At 40.0% G+C, this 18,671-nt stretch overlaps 1 protein-coding gene across 4 annotated transcripts in view; it reads right to left on the bottom strand.

Moving 5' to 3' along the window:
* Positions 1-1,750: 1,750 nt before the first annotated feature.
* Positions 1,751-18,671, bottom strand: part of LOC111142579 (KIAA1328 ortholog) — a 325,804-nt gene continuing 308,883 nt past the window's right edge. For all 4 annotated transcript variants that reach the window (XM_022495863.1, XM_022495865.1, XM_022495866.1 and 1 more), the window contains one exon: positions 1,751-4,258. In XM_022495863.1, coding sequence (XP_022351571.1) covers positions 4,048-4,258 — 211 coding nt within the window. In that variant the 3' untranslated portion in view covers positions 1,751-4,047. The remainder of the gene's footprint in view (positions 4,259-18,671) is intronic.

Raw genomic sequence — 18,671 nt, 5'->3', positions numbered from 1 at the left:
CATGTAAATGGATGAAGTTCTTTATTAAAATTTTTTAATTTTTTATTTTTTTAAGTATGGCTCTCATTAGCATTGAGTAAGATGGCACACAGGGCTTGGAGTTGGTTGAGTGATGATGGTGTTCTCGCCACCTCTGCATCGGAGGGGCACCTGCAGTCTCCTTGGGCCTGTGGAGGTGTCAGGTTGACCAGGGAAACAAGGACAGAAGGTCTCGGGCTGTTGACTGGATCTACCAGTATGATTTCAAAACTGGGCATTTCAGACACACAAGCCCTTGCCTAATATCTCTTAGCACCTAAAGCCCACTAGATGGGATCATTTTTCCTGTCTCAGAGGTGCACGCAGATCAAAACTTCCATTCCAGCAACCACAGAACTAGAGGAGGCTTGGTGTCCATGTTATGGGAGCGAGCCAGAGTCAACCAGGAAAACCTATCAGGACTTGGCAAATCGTTTTCTGTTAACCCAAGCTCCTGCTGTTTTAACACATACTGACGAGAATAACATGTTGATAACCTGGGGCTCTGCTTTTGCTTTCAAGCTCTGCCCCATGGATCTGATGAAGGGTGTTGAAGGGACAATTTGATACCAAAACCACGTGGGGAAAATATCCATGGAGATAATTTGTTAACTTAAAATCTCTTACGTATATAAATAGTTACCCACATTAAAAATGATACTCTCCGAGGTGAGGATAAGGCATGCGCTGGGAGGGGTCTGCCATAGCCTCCATCCACCTCACTAATGACCACGGACTTTCTCCAGCTGCTCTCCTTTCGGCCGGTCCCTTCTCAGAGTCTCTGGCCATGGTGCTGGGAGCAGGGCCAAGTGAAAAGAGTGGCTCTGAGGGAGGAGAGACTACCTCCCTTCCCCATGACATTTGGGGTTTTCTAGTTAAGCCCTCACCATGCAGGTCCGGTTTGGATGACATGAGTATACCTATGGGAAGGATGACTGTCAGCAAAGCTTTTCCTTGATTGACCTTAGTTTCCTAAATCAAGCACTTAGGGTCCCTGTAGGAGCTTCAACGGACCTGCTTTGGCCTGTCCCATTTTGCAAACATTGATGGGTTTTTCTCTCACAGAGTGGTGGGCAGCAGGGTGGGCAGTGTGGCAGCATTATCTGCACAGGTCCCCTCTCTTGTTGTCTTTCTCTGTTAGATAAAAAAAAAATAAAAATAAAATAAAAAAAAAAAAAGAATGTTGAATTTTACCGAAAAGAGAAGCCATTAGAGGGTTTTGAGCAGAGGAGAAACATGATGTGATTTTTTAACGATATCACTCTGGCCACTGTTGAGAATAAAATGTAGGAGGCAGGGACAGAAGCAGGGAAACTAGTTAGGCTATTGTAATTCAGAAGAGAGGTGATGGTGGTTCCCACAGGGTAGCAGTAGGGATAGAGAGGCAGTGAGAAATGGTTAAATTACATATGTATGTTTAATAAACTTTTTTTTATTTTGTACAATTAATTTTTTTATTTTGTATAATTAATATACAATAAAATGTGCACATTGTAAAGTTCAAAAAAAAATATGTGTGATATGATATGTGTCTAGTCTTGCTCTGAGGAAGCAGCGGTGGCAACCAGTCATTGTTGCGAGCACTTTACCATGGAAGAAAGGCTGACTCTTCTGTGTCAGACCCTCTCTCTGTAGGATATCCGCAATTAGGTCAAGCTTCTGGGCTCCACAACAGCCTCAAGGCTCTACAACCACCTTTTCATATATATATATATATATATATATATGTATCTCAAAGTCAGACAAATGAAGACATTAACATACGCCATTCAGTTCATAAGGAAGACATTGGATTAGACACAAATTCACATCCTATTGCCCTGACACACAGGAAATGCCTATAGGATAGAAAGGCAACTGGTGTGGGGATGGTGCATATGAAAAATATGTTGTTCAACACTCTGCTGAAAATCCATCTTTGCTCTTCCAAACTGCTCATGCAGGGGGAGAAGCAATTAAACTCCAATCTGTGGCACGTGACCACCACCGCCCCCTGCCAAAATCCCTTAGTTTATGTCTCATTTAGCATTCTTCTAAAGGCAAACAAGCTTCTTAAAGAGAGCATAATCCTTTTCTTAGTCCTTCTGGCACCCTTTTATTCTAGAGATCTGTAAAGACACTGGCGACAAATGGGGTGTGCGCTTATGGCTGATCCAAGGGAACTGGATGTACTTAAGGTGCTCTTGACATCTGGGGCAAGTAAAAGATAGTTCTAGAAACCTCAATTTGAGAAAATGGCTGAGGGCTCTCAGTTTTTTTCTCCCCAGTTTGCCACACCAAAGGAAACACAATTTTCCAAATGCTTTCTGGATGGGACGAAATTGACTCAGTTCCTGTCATGGGGTGAACTTTAAAAGGATACTTTAATCTGCAGTGTTTTTTCAACTTTTCAACTGGATGCCTAAAACTAGTCAATCCTGACCTCAGATGAAGGACTGGTGTTGGTAGATCCCATTCTTCTCCTCAAAGAGCAAAAAGACCCAAGTGGAGGAAGGTGGAGTAGAGGGGGTAGCACCTCAGGCAGAAGAGACATGAGATTTCAATCCATCCACATAAAGAATCTGTTTAATAAGGCTTTTGTAGGCTGAGATAATCTAGTTTTGATAAAGACTTCAGGGAAGCCCTGTAGGCTCACTAAATGCAGTTCACCCTGGGTGGTCTGACCTTGGCTACCAATGCTGACTGACAAAGACTCTTGGTCCCACTTCAGGCCTGGGGTTGGGTGAAAGGGAGAGAGAAACAGAACAGATCAAATAAGGTCACCAAGTAGACACATCTGGGGACACACCTTCCTTGCTTCCATGACTGGAAGTCATCAACTCACTGGTTCTACCAGGTTCATCATGCTGCCCAGGGGCATGAGAACCCACTGGAGCCCACTGTAAGCTGAAGGACCCATCTTAAGAGCTCTGCCAAATAGGAGAAGAGAGAGAATAAGGTTGCAAGTGTACTTTTTCCACAGGCCTTCTCTGGGTCAAATGGAGGAGTGGAAAAGATAGGGAGATTCTGCTTGGGAGTGGAGGAGGAGAATCTGGCAAGTAGAGATGTTTCTTTGGAGTCACGGGACAATAGCCTGAGCAGAGCACATCAAAGGCCCAATCAACCTAGGGCCTTTGATCCTCATGAGGTAAGAGGGAGGACCAGGGAAGGGCTCTCAGCCTGTGGCAGCTGATGCTCCTCTCCCTAGTGGCATCTTCCCCAGAGACAGCCATGGGCAGCTCACAAGTACAGACACTTAGGTCAGTAAAAAGTACTGAGCTATTGCTTTTATTTATCCTGGGAAATGGGGGGATGGCAGGAAAAGCATGTCAGGCCTGTGTCTCCATTTTATTTCCTGAGGGCAGTCACTCTATGATGTGACTTAATGCTGGTTTCCAAGGATTGGTTGGGGCCCCTCCCTCCAGCCCACTGTGCCCTTTGGTTACTGCTGATGATTACTGGAACTGACTCGAAATTGGTTGTTGGGTGTTGCTTGCGATGGTAGGGACACCAACTCCAACTTTGGAATTAAATGACTACACGTATACAGAGGTAGGCAATGAGGGAACAGAGGTAAAGGTGAGGTGGAGAGGTAAAGAGGCTGTCTTTCCGAAACTGCTTATGTTGCAAAGGGGCTACTTTTAAATCAGAGGGATTTTTCTGTGAAAAGGTCTTCCTTGTGCATAAAAGAGAACCAACCTTTTCCCACTAAGTATTGAGAAGGAAACACTCTGGAAATGAGGCTGAATATGTAAAGGCCTTTGCATGTAGAAAGGGTCCTATGTTAATTTTCTAATCTCTGCTTGGCACAGAAAAGATACTGCCCTCCCCCACTCTGCCCTTAATGTGTCACCTACTGAGGGGTCTGATCAAAACCACTCTGGGTTTGTAACATGATTTCTATGTTCAACACATAACAGGATGTTAGTGAGAGAGGCCCCTGTGAAAGGAGAGACACGGTTAGTTTGCGATCAAATAATTTAAAATCCTAGATCAGGATATAAAGAAGCCCACACATTTCAGATGGAAATTTTGTAGCGTGTTTCAACATCAAATGAAAAAGATGTCTTCCAGAATTTGATTCTCCTCCAGGTCTTCGGGGGTCCTGCCTGTCCCCATCTTGTTCCAGGTTGATTTTCGAGGACTGAGTCGGCGATGACTGTGAATCCAGGCCCCAGCTTCTCTGGAGGGATGGGGTTGAGGTTTGGGAGCAGATTTTGGACTCAGAGATTGAACCAAATCCAGCAGAGAGGTCTCGTACCTGCAACACACACAACCCACACAGAAAATGATCAGACCAGGGGAACATTAGAATCCAAGAAGCCTACAGAGATGCGCTGCCGGAAGCAAGAATCCAGTCACTGATCACATCACTTGTGAGGGTCTACAGGAGGAACTTCAGGGAGAATAAACAGCAGATGGCCCCCACTGTCTGCCTGTAAGCTGTTCTCTTCTTCTGATCACCAACATTCTTTTCTCAGCTATGAAGAGAGACTGTGGAGTAGGCAAAGGAATGGTGGTAATAGTAACGACGGCAGGAGTAGCATTTACTGTAGGCTTATTAAGTGTCAGGCACTATTCTTAATGCTTGACATGTATTCAACCTTCCCTCTGAACAACCCTATGAAGTAGACACTTTACTGTCTGATCTCTAGTATGTACATGAGGAAACCAAGGCTCAGGGAAGGAATTCATCCAATATGAAGCCATTATTTGGCACATCCAGGATTTGGATCCAGGTAGTTTGTTTCCAGTGCTCTCATTCAGGACATTAAAGCTGCCTGGTTCAAATCTCTGCTCTACCATTTGCAGGCTGTGTGATCCTGGGAAAGTTCTTCAACCTCTCAGTTCAGATTCTCATTTGTAAGGGGCTAACAGAACTCCTGTTAGGATTAAATGAATAGGTTGGTATATATTAACACAGTAAATACTCAATAAATGTTAGTTCCATCCTGCTGTCTTACTCCCATTCTCTCTAGAATCTTGGGAAAAGAAACTCCAAAAGAAAATGCTGGTGTCCAGCATTTTCATCAAAAAGGGTAGGCTACCAACAACAAGAGAAAGAAAGAGAAATTAAGGAGTTGATCCCATTTACAATTGCACCCAAAACCATAAGATACCTAGGAATAAACCTAACCAAAGAGGCAAAGAATCTGCATTCAGAAAACTATAAAGTACTCATGAAAGAAATTGAGGAAGACACAAAGAAATGGAAAAACATTCCATGCTCATGGATTGGAAGAACAAATATTGTGAAAATGTCTATGCTACCTAGAGCAATCTACAAATTTAATGCAATCCCTATCAAAATACCATCAACTTTTTTCAAAGAAGTGGAACAAATAATCCTAAAATTTATATGCAACCAGAAAAGACCCCGAATAGTCAGAGGAAATGTTGAAAAAGAAAACCAAAGTTGGCATCATCACAATACCAGAAGCTCTATTTCAAAGCTAAAATCATCAAGACAGTATGGTACTGGCACCAAAACAGACACATAGATCAATGGAATAGAATAGAGACCCCAGAAATGGACCCTCAACTCTATGGTCAACTAATCTTCAACAAAGCAGGAAAGAATGTCCAATGGAAAAAAGACAGACTCTTCAACAAATGGTGTTGGGAAAATTGGATAGCCACGTGTAGAAGAATGGAAGTGGGCCATTTCCTAATATCACACACACAAATAGACTCAAAATGGATGAAAGAGGGGCGCCTGGGTGGCTCAGTGGGTTAAGCCTCTGCCGTTGGCTCAGGTCATGGTCTCAGGGTCCTGGGATTGAGCCCCGCATCGGGCTCTCTGCTCAGCAGGGTGCCTGCTTCCCTTCCTCTCTCTCTCTCTGCCTGCCTCTCTGCCTACTTGTGATCTCTGTCTGTCAAATAACTAAATAAAATCTTAAAAAAAAAAAAAATGGATGAAAGACCTAAAAGTGAGATAGGAATCCATCAAAATCCTTGAGGAGAACACTGGCAGCAACCTCTTCAACTTCAGCTCAGCAACTTCTTCCTACAAACATCATCAAAGACATGGGAAGCAAGGGTAAAAATGAACTATTGGGACTTCATCAAGATCAAAAGCTTTTGCACAGCAAAGGAAACAGTCAACAAAATCAAAAGACAATGACAGAATGGGAGAAGATATTTGCAAATGACCTATCAGATAAAGGGCTAGTGTCCAAAATCTATAAAGAATTATCAAACCCAAAGAACAAATAATCCAATCAAGACATGGGGAAAAGATATGAACAGACATTTCTGCAAAGAAGATACCCAAATGGCCAACAGACACATGAAAAAGTACTCAACATCAGTCAGAAACAGGGAAATACAAATCTAAACCACAGTGAGGTAGCACCTCACACCAGTCAGAATGGCTAAAATTAACCAGTCAGGAAACAACAGGTGTTGGTGAGGATGTGGCGAAAGGGGAACCCTCCTACACTGTCGGTGGGAATGCAAGCTGGTGTAGCCACTCTGGAAAACACTATGGAGGTTCCTCAAAAAGTGGAAAATAGAGCTACCCTATGACCCAGCAATCATACTACTGGGTATTTACCCTAAAGATACAAATGTAGTGATCCCAAGGGGCATGTGCACCCATATGTTTATAGCAGCTATGTTACAAAAGCCAAACTATAGAAAGAGCCTAGATGTCCATCAACAGATGAATGTATAAAGAAGACATGGTGTATATATACACAGTGGAATACTATGCTGCCATCAAACCCCCCCAAATCCTGTCATTTGCAAGCACGTGGATGAACTAGAGGGTATTATGCAAAGCAAAATAAGTCAATCAGAAAAAGACAATTACCGTATGATTTCTCTGATATGAGGAATTTGAGAGGCAGGGAGTGGGGTTATGGGGGGAAGGGAGGGAAAAATGAAACAAGATGGGACTGGGGAGGGAGACAAACCATAAGAGACTCTTAATCTCAGGAAACTAACTGGGGGTTGCTGGAGGGGGTAGGAATAGGGTGGCTGGGTTATGGACACTGGGGAGGGTATATGCAGTGGTGAGTGCTATGAATTGTGTAAGACTGATTATAATACATTATATTATACAAATATAATGTGTATTATATACATTATATTAATATATAACAATAATTATATGTTACAAACAAATAATACATTGTATGTTAATAAAAATTTTTATAAAAGTTTAAAAAAAAAGGGGTAGGCTTAGAGCAGCAGAGAGACAGAGAAACTAATAGTGGTCAATAACACCCTCATCCATAGCCCATTTCCACTAGAGAAAGCCAAAGGCATAAATGTATCTGCCTCCATACTTATTCATACGAAGGGCCAGGTAATTTCTACAGATAGATCATGAAGCCTTGAGCAGTCGCACACGACCCTGGACTTGGCTTAATGATCTGTTGTGGTCTTGAAACTCTTGATTTTATCCTTGACCTTGTGTTTTACAAATCAAGTCTGATGGGACAGGGGAGCAGGTAGGTGAATGGAGGAGATAAGCGAGGTACGCATATACGGGTTCAGGCCTCCAGGCACAGTGGGCACTAGGCAGTGTGTTTGCCAAACAGTTGGCCTGCCTGCCTGCCCGGTGTGCACATTCCTGCCCGAAGCAGCCTGGGGTGCTGTAGGGCTCTGAGGGTGTGGCTGGGGTTGGGACCTGAGCCCATTCTGGTGATGGCGATGGCGATGGTGGCAGCACTTGCTGGCTTGCTTGTCTTTTCCCGGAACCCATTCCCAAGGCAAGATATTAGCTCTCCAGCCTGAACACAGGGAGGAGAATGGTAGCATTTAGGCAATATACATCAGTAAAATATTATAAAATAAAAGCATACACATGGATGTTGCAATAAAGCATATCTAAGAGATAATTCTTCAAAGAGTTTAGAATCAGGTTTTATTTTTATTTATTTTTTTTAAAGATTTTTTATTTATTTATTTGACAGACAGAGATCACAAGCAGGCAGAGAGAGAGGAGGAAGCAGGCTCCCCGCGGAGCAGAGAGCCCGATGCGGGGCTCGATCCCAGGACCCTGGGATCATGACCTGAGCCGAAGGCAGAGGCTTTAACCCACTGAGCCACCCAGGCGCCCCAGGGATAGAATCAGGTTTTAAAACCTGCTGCACTGGGGTGCCCGGGTGGCTCACTTGGTTAAGTGTCATGCTCTTGATTTCAGCTTGAGTTATGATCTCAGGGTCCTGTGATCGAGCCCCTGAGTCAGGCTCTGCGCTGGGCATGGAGCCTGCTTAGGATTCTCTCTCTCCCTCTGCCCACTGCCTCCTGCCCCTCCCCCCCCACTCACACATGTGCTCTTGCTCTAAAACAAAGCAAAACAAAACAAAACAAAACAAACCCAGAATTCTTCCCCCCTCAAAAATCAGCTGCACCACTGCTAAGTAAATACCCAAGGGTTTAGAAATTAAACATAAAAATTGTTGCATCTGATGGATAAAAACATTATTTTCACATGCAGCTTCAAATGAACCAATTAATGAGGATGACAATTTTAAAATTAGTTTTTCTTTGTCATGGAAGATATGGTTATAGAAAGCATAGGTAGGTATTCTGAGTTATATACAAATCATTAAGTAACTTCTGGTTTCTTATAGAACCTCTACAAGTTATGGGACATACCAGAGAAAAACAACATGGAACAAACTTATATTTAAAATTAGATTTTTCTGACATACATAAAACTAATGTGAATAAAGAGTTGTACCTTTTTAGAAAAATTGTTCTGTGTCATCAGCTCAAGAGATACTAGAATTTATATTTTGAAATCATTTATCAGAAATCTATCCTAGTGTTGCCAAGCCTATCAAATATTCCCAACAGCTCCAGTGTCAGTTGTATCAGCAGATTCTTCTCAAAATTAAAAATTACCAAATATTATGTGTAATCTTTCATTTGCCAAGAATGACTGATTTGCTTTTAATTGTATCATTTAAAATAAAGTTGCTAAACGTATCAATTTTGATGATCTAATAAATGAATTTAAAGAAAAGTGAGCCAGAAAAATCTTATGATCAGTCATTATCACATTAATAAGGTATTATTATATAAAATTATGACCTCAAAAATAGAAATTGTTATCTATCTGTAGGTTTATGCTATTACTCATGTATCACCATTATTGGTCACGCTATATAAATTTATAGAGGATAAAGTTTTGTATTTTATTATCTTTAACTGCACATTTTCTTCCTACTTTTTTTTCATCCTTTTTAAACAAGGGGTTTCACATTTTCATTTTACACTGGTCTCTTAAGTTATATAGCTAGCCCGCCCTCAAGCCCCAGGCAAAATGAGACTAACATCTCAGGCATGGAAATGTCATATTTTCTATGGTACGAAAAACTGTAAATTGAAATTCTTTTGAGCAGAATTTTTTGGGCAGATTTTACTCTCACAGCATTAAGGCACTATTTCAATACAATTATCTCTGCCATTCAAAACAATGGTTTCTGTGTTCAATCAAAACATCTTCATTTAAGGTGTAAACCAAGAGTTGGGTACTATTTCCAAGAAAGTTTCTTTATCAGAAAGACAGACCTACTTCATGCTCAAGGAATAGGCTTTGTTTGAGTCTTCCTTGGAAACATGTGGCAATCTTGTGGTAATATTCATCTCTTTATACAGACTGTCAAAACTTTTTTAAAAGTTAGAAACAATGGAGAGGTATATTTTTCTATTACAATTTCGTGCTTAAAACAGCTAGGGAGAGATACTCTGAATGAGGAAATAAACAAGCTGTTTTCTCTGTTAAAAAAAATAGAGCCCAAATAATGGGAATCAGAAAGTATGTTAGAAATCAATCTTTCAGAGGTATAAGCTAAAAGCTAAAATAGAGAATAATGAGAGGGATTTGTGTTTAAAGACTGATTTAGTAGGTACCAACTTATTTGATCATTTGAAAAAAAAGTTGTGGGGTTCAAATTCTTTCATAGTACTCTTACATACAATATAGTAGAAAAGATCTTTATAATATGGAAGGAGTGACCCACAAAACCACAGAGAGTTAGATCTGATGTATTAGGATAAGTTAGGTTATGTGGCAGAACAAATTAACGTCAAACTCCAATATATGTCACTCAAATATATGTCACACTTATTTTTTAGGCTCAAAATAGTTCCAGGCAGAGTGGCTCCACTCTCTTCTGGCTATATCATGTGGAACACGTAAGCTTCTCTACTGTTTTGGCAGGGAAGGGAAACTGAAGAATTGTGCATAGGTTTCCAGCCTGGAAGTGACACACTACTTCTCCTTCTATCTGAGCGGCTAGAACTAGTCATGTAACTCCAGAAGGGGAGGAGAACTGGGTATCGGCAAACACTTAGTAATGCTTAGTCATGGAGGACCGGGTCTTAGACAGAATTTGAAATAATTCTCTTATTTTACTGATGAGGAACCTGAGGTCCAGAGAGCTATAAGTGAACTGGTTAGTGTCAAACAGCAAGTCAGGGGGCAGAGCCAAGTGGTTTTACTCTAGGCACTGTGACTTCCTGGATTTGGGTATCTTCAGTCTTTCCACCAAGATAAATCAGATGTGTAACTAAAGGAAAAGTAAAAGAAGAAAATGGTTGCTGTTTCCAAATGCATTTTATTTTATTTTTTTAAAGAGAGAGTGCGTGCATGCACAAGTGGGTAGGGGGAGGGATGGAGGGAGAGGGAGAGAAAGAATCTTAAGCAGGTCCAGAGCCTAACTTGGGGCTCGATCCCTCGACCCTGAGATCATGATCTGACCAAAATCAAGAGTCAGACACTTAACCCCCTGAGCTACCCAGGTGCCCCTACATTTTATTTTTTAAAAGTGTAGTTGTAACCAGTTGTAACTCAGCATGAATATATCCACATTCTTAATCAACCGGGCTGTCTTTTTGCCAATGATTTCATTTACCCTAAAGTACAAATGCTTATCTGCATGGTTCTGCTGTTATCACAAAAATTCTCTTTCTCTAGAAGCCATCTTCTATCATGGACTACACTGTGGCAGAAGAACCAGAAAGTCTGTGGTAGACAAGGATCTTAGATTTCAGTGTCCCCCTTATGGCTAATTTCATTCAACAAGTGTTTTAACAGTACTTTTGCTATCAGGAAAGACCAAATAATTTAGCAGATTAAAAAGCAAGAAAATAGCCAAGATTACTTTAAAAACCAGAGCTTGAGAAATCACCCAGTTTTATACCAGAATTATATATGCAATAAAGCAAAATAAAAAATGAATTCCTATGGCATTTTATACTAAATACCAGCAAAGAGCAGTGTTTATCAAATTGTGTTCTGTGAGCAGTGTGTCTTAGTTTGCTGAGGTGGTATGTGTCAGGAGGTTAGTTATAAAGTTGATTAACTTGGCATGACTGATGGGAGTTTGGCATTTAAACAATTTAAAGGCATAGGCAACTTATTCACAATCTATCAAATACCATCCCTATGATATGTACTCTACTTGAGCCATAGGCATTGGCCTATCTTGCATCTGCGCCTCACAGAGCCAGTACTCCCGAGTTACCTGGGCACACAGGCTGACTTATAAGCTTCTTTATGGAGAGGCGATAAGCAGAGGGCTTATTTGCTTTATTCTGCCAGTCCCATCCAGGAAGCAATTTGGAGTAGGCTGTACTGGCATTAATTCTGTTCTCCTAGAGCTCTTGCTCCAGTTTTGGTTGCCTCTGACCTAGCAAGACACTGAGACAAAACCCAGGGGAGGATGCGGTCTCTGGAGCTTTCCCCTCACATTCCCTTTTATCATCTTTTGGGATTTCAGATCTCTCCTGAATACCCTTCTCTTCTCTTGCCTTTTAAATGATGGCATGTCCCAGGGTTCAATCCTCAGCTCTCATATCTTAGGCAATTCCATTCATTCACATGATTTTTAACAATATCAGTATGTTCTAAACATATAGCTCCAATGTGAAGCTTGATTTCCAAGTTCCAGACTCATCCCCAACCTGCTGCCTGATCTCTCCACTTGGATGTGTAACAGGCATTCTTAATTATCCTAACCAGAACTCATTCCCCCCACCCCCTTGAAATCCTGCTCGTCTCCAACAATCCAGCTATCTCTGGGCCTGAACACATGCTAGATCTTCTCTTAGGGTGCTCTGCTGGCAGACCTTGCTTGCTCCCTCTGTTCGTTAATGCCACCTCCTCAAAGAGGCCTTCCCTAAATGCTCTATCTGAAATAGCCATCACGCCACGGCCGCTTTATCTTATTATGGTGTTTTATTTTCTTTATATCACTCAATACTACCTGAAATACATTATTTATTGCCTCTTTCAATAGTAATAGACTCCATGGATGGGGTCATTATTGTGTTAATTGATACTATCTCCAGTGCCAAGAATGGTATCTGACACAAGGCAGGTGTTAAATATTTGTTGAAAAAAACGAACGGTCCAATGGCTTAGATTTTAGTACCTTCCTTCATAAGCAGCTTTTTAAAATTTTTGGACAGCTAGTCTTTCAAAAATCACAATACCGGGGGCACCTGGGTGGCTCAGTGGGTTAAGCCTCTGCCTTCAGCTCAGGTCATGATCTCAGGATCCTGGGATCGAGCCCCACATCAGGCTCTCTGCTCAGCAGGGAGCCTGCTTCCTCCTCTCTCTCTGCCTGCTTCTCTGCCTACTTGTGATCTCTCTCTCTCTGTCAAACAAATAAATAAAATCTTTAAAAAAAAAACCACAATACCGGGCATCTGGGTTGCTCAGTTGGTTAAGTGGCTGGCTCTTGGTTTTGGCTCAGGTCCTGATCTCAGGGTCCTGGGATACAGCCCCATGTTAGGGTCTGTACTCGGTGGGGAGTCTGCCTGAGATTCTCTCTCTCCCTCTGCCCCTCTCCCCACTCTTTCCCTAAAATAAGTAAATAAAATAAATCTTCAAATGATGCCTCTACCAAAAAAAAAAAAAAAATCACAATATATTTCACACATTCTCAAAAGTACTACCCATCCACATATTCTTGTTCTTATTTTACAAAAAAGGATACTACACATATGGTTTGTATAAACTAACTTTTCATTTTATATACTGGGACTATTTTTTCCTTATCATTTCTTTACAATATCGTTTTTAATGAAGAGCACTTAGGTTAGGTCCAAGGTCCTTTGAGATGAAATCAACTATGTCTCTTAGTCCTTCCCTCAACAGGTCAATGCCTACTACTACAATCCATCACAGATTAGCAAAATACTGCTATCTCTGTTATATTCTGTACTTCCTCCTTCTTTATTCCCATCCCTTCCCATACCCTCCAACACTTCAGGAGCTTTGCTTCATGTCATACTTGGCTATATTTTGTACCCCTCTTAGAGTTCTTCCTTAATCTCCTATTTTTCCTGAAACCTGGCTCTTTGCTGAGGTCAGTGCTTTCCCTACATTATTCTCAGTAGGCATTGTTTATACTCAACATACCCTATGTGTTTCATGGCCAAAGGTAGTATTGGAATCGTCACTGCTTCTATTATTGCTTTTTGATAACTATTCCCCCAGTACCACATTCAATTTTTATCAGTCTGAGTATCCTGTCATCTGCTCTACCACTCTCAACCTCTCCATCTGTATCATCTATTTACCCACTTGCTTTCAATCACTGAAGATGTTAACACTTGATTCAGTCTTCCCCTTCAATTTAACTTTTGCCATCATCCTTGCTAATGTTAACATCACGTGAATGACACTGGACCAACACCCTGACTTCTTAGTTCCTTGACATCTCAGGTCAAAGACTTTCTCAGCAAGACTTTCTCTTCATATCCTGGAAGGTGTCATCAATTAAAATGGCATCTTTTTTTAATTCAGTAATTCAAATGTTCTACTACTTTCTGATGCCCACATGCTACCTTCAGACTTGCTTTTTCAACTATTTCCACTATCTCTATTGGTCTCACCAGACCATTAATTCAAACAATCATTGTTCTAAGGACTAAGAATAAAGTGGTGAACAAATTTGCTAAAATCTCTGTTCTGGTGGGACCATTAATATCATTAATATCATACTTTCTTCCCTTTATCCCTTATTCATCTTGAATTCGATGGTCTGGCATTCCAATCATTCATTTAACAATGCTCTTAATAATGTGTCCACAGTCTTTCTGTCCTTGCCCCTAAATCTGGCAAAAGCACAATACTGCATGAATCTAAACATCTGTCTTTTCTGTGAGTTATAGTTGGGCAACTTAGTGTAAATAAAACAATGTTCAAAGAAATAAGCAAACAAAGAGCAGATCCAATATAAATTCATTGCCACTGACCTTAAGTGGGTGCTACATATGTTCTGACAAAGCTACTGTTATTTCTCTAATCAGCTGTTTTGTCCTCCTCATTTCCCCTTCTCACTACTTTCTTAAACAGATGGCCTTGCTTCCCACTTCAGAGAAAAACAGAGGTCATTAAAAAGAAATTGTCTTTACTCTATCAAGTTTACAACTCTTTCAGCACTCATCATTTCCTCCTTTCACACTGAAGGAAGTGATCCTTCTTTCAGACAAGACTAACCACTCCATTTATGTTTCTTAGGGACATTTTTGTATTGACTATCTACTCTAGAATCTTTAATCTTTCCCTGCTTACTGGTTAATCAAGAGCACTTAAGAAGACCTCCCCTTTCATAACCAAACCATTTCTCAATTTATTACAATCTGACTTTCATCTTCTACCACACCACTAAAATTGAAATCACCAAATTCACCAATGACCTCCATGTTGTTAAATCAAATAAATTTTTTAGCACTTATTTTACATAATGTCTCTGCAGCATTCAGTGTGGCTGACTGCTTCTTTATAAACTTCAAACTGTCTTACTGAAATAAAAATACACACAGAAATGCACCTATTTAAAGTACGCAGTTCAGTGGCTTCTAGTTTATTAAGAATTAGGCAACTAGGGGCGCTTGGGTGGCTCAGTGGGTTAGAGCCTCTGCCTTTGGCTTAGGTCATGATCTCAGGGTCCTGGGATTGAGCCCGAATCAGGCTCTCTGCTCAGCAGGGAACCTGCTTCCTCCTCTCTCTCTCTGCCTACCTCTCTGCCTACTTGTGATCTCTGTCAAATAAAATCTTAAAAAAAAAAAAAAAGAATTAGGCAACTATCTCACAATTTAATTTGAGAACATTTTCATCTCCTCCTAGCCCCTAAAGAAACCTTGTTACCTATTAGCAGTCACTCTCTATTCCCACCCCCTCTCCCAGACCTAAACAACCACTATCTATCTCCATAAATTTGCCTGGATATTTCATATAAATAAAACCATACAATATATAGCCTTTTGTGACTGGCTTTTTCCTTGAGCAAATGTTTTCAAGGTTCAACCATGTTATACCATGTATCATTACTTCACTCCTCTTTGTTGCCAAATAATACTCCAGTTTGGATAGACCACATTTTGTTTATCTATGTAACACATGACAGACATTGGGCTGTTTCCGCCCTTGGTTAGTGTGAACAGTACCTCAATAAACAGTTATGTACAAATTTTGGCATGGACATATGTTTTCATTTCTCTTGGGTAGGTAAATAGGAGTGGGGTTACAAACTCTACGTTTAACCTTTTAAGGAATTGCCAGACTGTTTCCCAAGCTGGATGCACCACTCTATACCAGTATGTGGAGGCCTTTTTTCTGAGACTGTTAAGCATCTTCAGAGAAGAATCTTTCAATACTCTACATGATAACGAGATGTGGTCTACTTCTGGGCCAGGGAAAGAAGCCAACCTTTCCATTTGTAGACTTTGAATTTATCCTATTTTCAGCCCAATCTGATTAATCTCACCTTCCAAAGTATAACATTCCATAATGTCTCTTCTCTGTTGAATTTTCTAGATAGAGTTAGTCTCCAGTCTTCTGCTTGGGACTAATACTCCATATATGGCACTGTGGCAGTGGCACTGTGTTTTCTCAATTCTCACTTCACATGTGCATTCCATAATATTTTTAGTTCCACTTCACATCACTACTTTCCATTGTTCATGTTGCTCCTAATTCCCAAAACTTCCCAAAGTTCTGTGACATCCATCTTTTTTTGTGTGAATACCTTTCTCAGTGCTTTCTATGTGGTAGCTTCCTCTGTTCTATTTAGTAAGTTACTAATCTTCCATTCATTTTCCATTTTCCAAAAATGTATATAAATCTCTGGTATATTGATGAATCTTCTGATGTACTTATTCTTGTGAACTTACTCCTTTAAAAGCACTCACTTATTGTCATCATATTGGTGTTTTAGGAAATAGATAAATATAAGTTCTCAATTATCTTAGTTAGGGAATGTATTTTCAGAGAGGTTACACAAATTTCTTTTAGGTTTGCTTGTTTATTTACTTATTCAAAAATTTACTTCTTAAAAAATTCTTCTTTTAGGTTTATTATTAGGAGGGATTCCCTAATTTTTTCATTGCTCATATGAATAAATCCTCCTTCCCCAGTGTATCTTTCAAATAGCTAATGCTGGTACAGAGATTTAGAGTAATTAAGTTTTATACAATATTGAACTCTCTTAATTTCTTTAGATTATTTTTTCAATTGATTCTTATAGGTTTTATGGGTGAGCAATTACACTGAATATAAATAATGATAGGGTTTATGTGTTTTCTATTATTTGCATTATTTTTTCTTATATTATTGTATTGGCTAACACTTCCAGGGAAATGCTAAAACTATAGTTTTTTTTTTTAACTATAGTTTTTTTTTTTTAAGATTTTATTTATTTGAGAGAAAGAGTGAGCGAGACAGAGAGAGAGACAGCAAGCACACGAATAAGGGCAGAGGGAGAAGAAGAAGCAGACTCCCCTGCTGAGCAGGGAGCCTGATGTGGAGATATGGAGCTCAATTCCAGGATCCCGGGATCATGACCTGAGCCAAAGGCAGACCCTTAACCAACTGAGCCACTGAAGCGGATTTAAAAGGAATTATCTATTGTTTAACTTAAGTATTTGCCATCCAGATCTTCTTTATTATGTTAAGTATTTCCTCTTTTGGCTTAATAAAATCAAGAATGAAAAATTGTTACCAAGTAACTTTTCAGTATATATGGAGATGATAATATGCTTTTTCTTCTTTGATATATTGCTAAGGAATATTCTGTTTTTGGCTTCTGAAATAGGAACCACATTCAAGATCCTAGAATATATTCTCCTTGGTTATGTAGTATTATTCTTTATACATACTATTAAATTAGATTCCTTACAATTATTTAGGGGTTTAAAATGCTGTATTTATAGGGAATATTTGTTTATAGTCTTCTTTATGGTTCTTTTTTCCCTATATATTATCCTTACCTGGGTGGGAAAAAGGAATGGTATCAATTCAAGAAAGAATGGCTTTATAAAGAAAGTGGAAGGATCACCAATTACCATACTGGGCCAGGAGTCCTCACACAGGTCTTCTCAGGAATCCTAAAATAGTTCTTCTCAAAAGTTCTCTAATTGCTAAAGCAAACCTAGGCTGCTATTCAGGTTTCTGAAGCACTTACAGAAGATACAGCATATTTTATAAGTGCTTCACAATCACTTGTCAAGCATCAATAAAAAGGCTAGTAAGAACAACGGGGTGGTCTTGAACCTGCCTATGAAACAGCAGACCCCATAGGAGAACTACTCATATAGATTGAGAGAAAATCAAGTGTGTGCAGACATAGGATTTAGGGTACTACTCAGAACCTTACCTTTCTGTCTCTTGTTTTCCATTCAACACAGGTGCTATTACAACAGGACTTCGCTAACTCTAATTTAACATATTTCTTCCTGAAGTGCTTATAAGCCACAGAATGAATAGTATGTAAAGTCAGTTCACCTTGAAAGGAGGCTAAAGAATTACCAGAAAGTCAATGAGTATATGGAAGATTCCCCAATCAAGAACAATTTTAAAAAATATTTTATTTATTTGAGAGAGAGAGAGAGAGAGAAACAGAGTGAGAATGTGCAGGACCATATGAGCAGAGGGAGGGGCAAAGAGAGAGGGACAAGCAGACTCCCCACTGAGTGGGGAGCCCAGTTTGGAGCTCCAATCCCAGGACCCTGAGATCATGACCAGAGACGAAGTCAGACGAACTGACTGAACCACCCATGTACCCCTCTAGAACAATTTTAATATAACATATTAAAAGGCGCAGCTAACAGAGTAAAATCTCTTACTTATGTTATTATAATTTATATTTTTTCTGTAATCTTTACCTTTTCATCTAAGACTTAGTCCCCCCCCCTTTTTTTTAAAGATTTTATTTATTTATTTGACAGAGAGAAATATCACAAGTAGGTAGAAAGGCAGGCAGAGAGAGAGGGGGAAGCAGGCTCTCTGCTGAGCAGAGAGCCCAACACAGAGCTCGATCCCAGGACCCTGAGATCATGACCTGAGCCAAAGGCAGAGGCTTAACCCACTGAGCCACCCAGGCGCCCCTAAGACTTAGTTTCTTATACAGAACTAGAGGAGCTACAATTATGAAGAAGAAAACAAAGTTGGAAGGCTTATATAACACGGTTTTAAAGACTTACTGTAAAGCTACATTAATCAAGACAATGTGGTACTAGTAAAGGATAGACAGATCAATAGAAAAAATAAGAGTCCAGAAATACACCAACACAAATATGATCAACTGAAGTTTTTACAGATGTGAAGTTAATACAGTGGAGAAAGATAAACTTTTCAACAAATAATGTTGAGACAATTGGACATACATATACACAAAGCAGAAGATGAAGGAGGAGGAGGAAGG

The sequence above is a fragment of the Enhydra lutris genome, unplaced genomic scaffold (assembly GCF_002288905.1).
Source record: "Enhydra lutris kenyoni isolate GAN:26980312 unplaced genomic scaffold, ASM228890v2 scaffoldscaffold8, whole genome shotgun sequence".
In the NCBI taxonomy this organism is placed as follows: Eukaryota; Metazoa; Chordata; class Mammalia; order Carnivora; family Mustelidae; genus Enhydra; species Enhydra lutris.
This window is presented reverse-complemented; position numbering and strand designations above follow the sequence as displayed.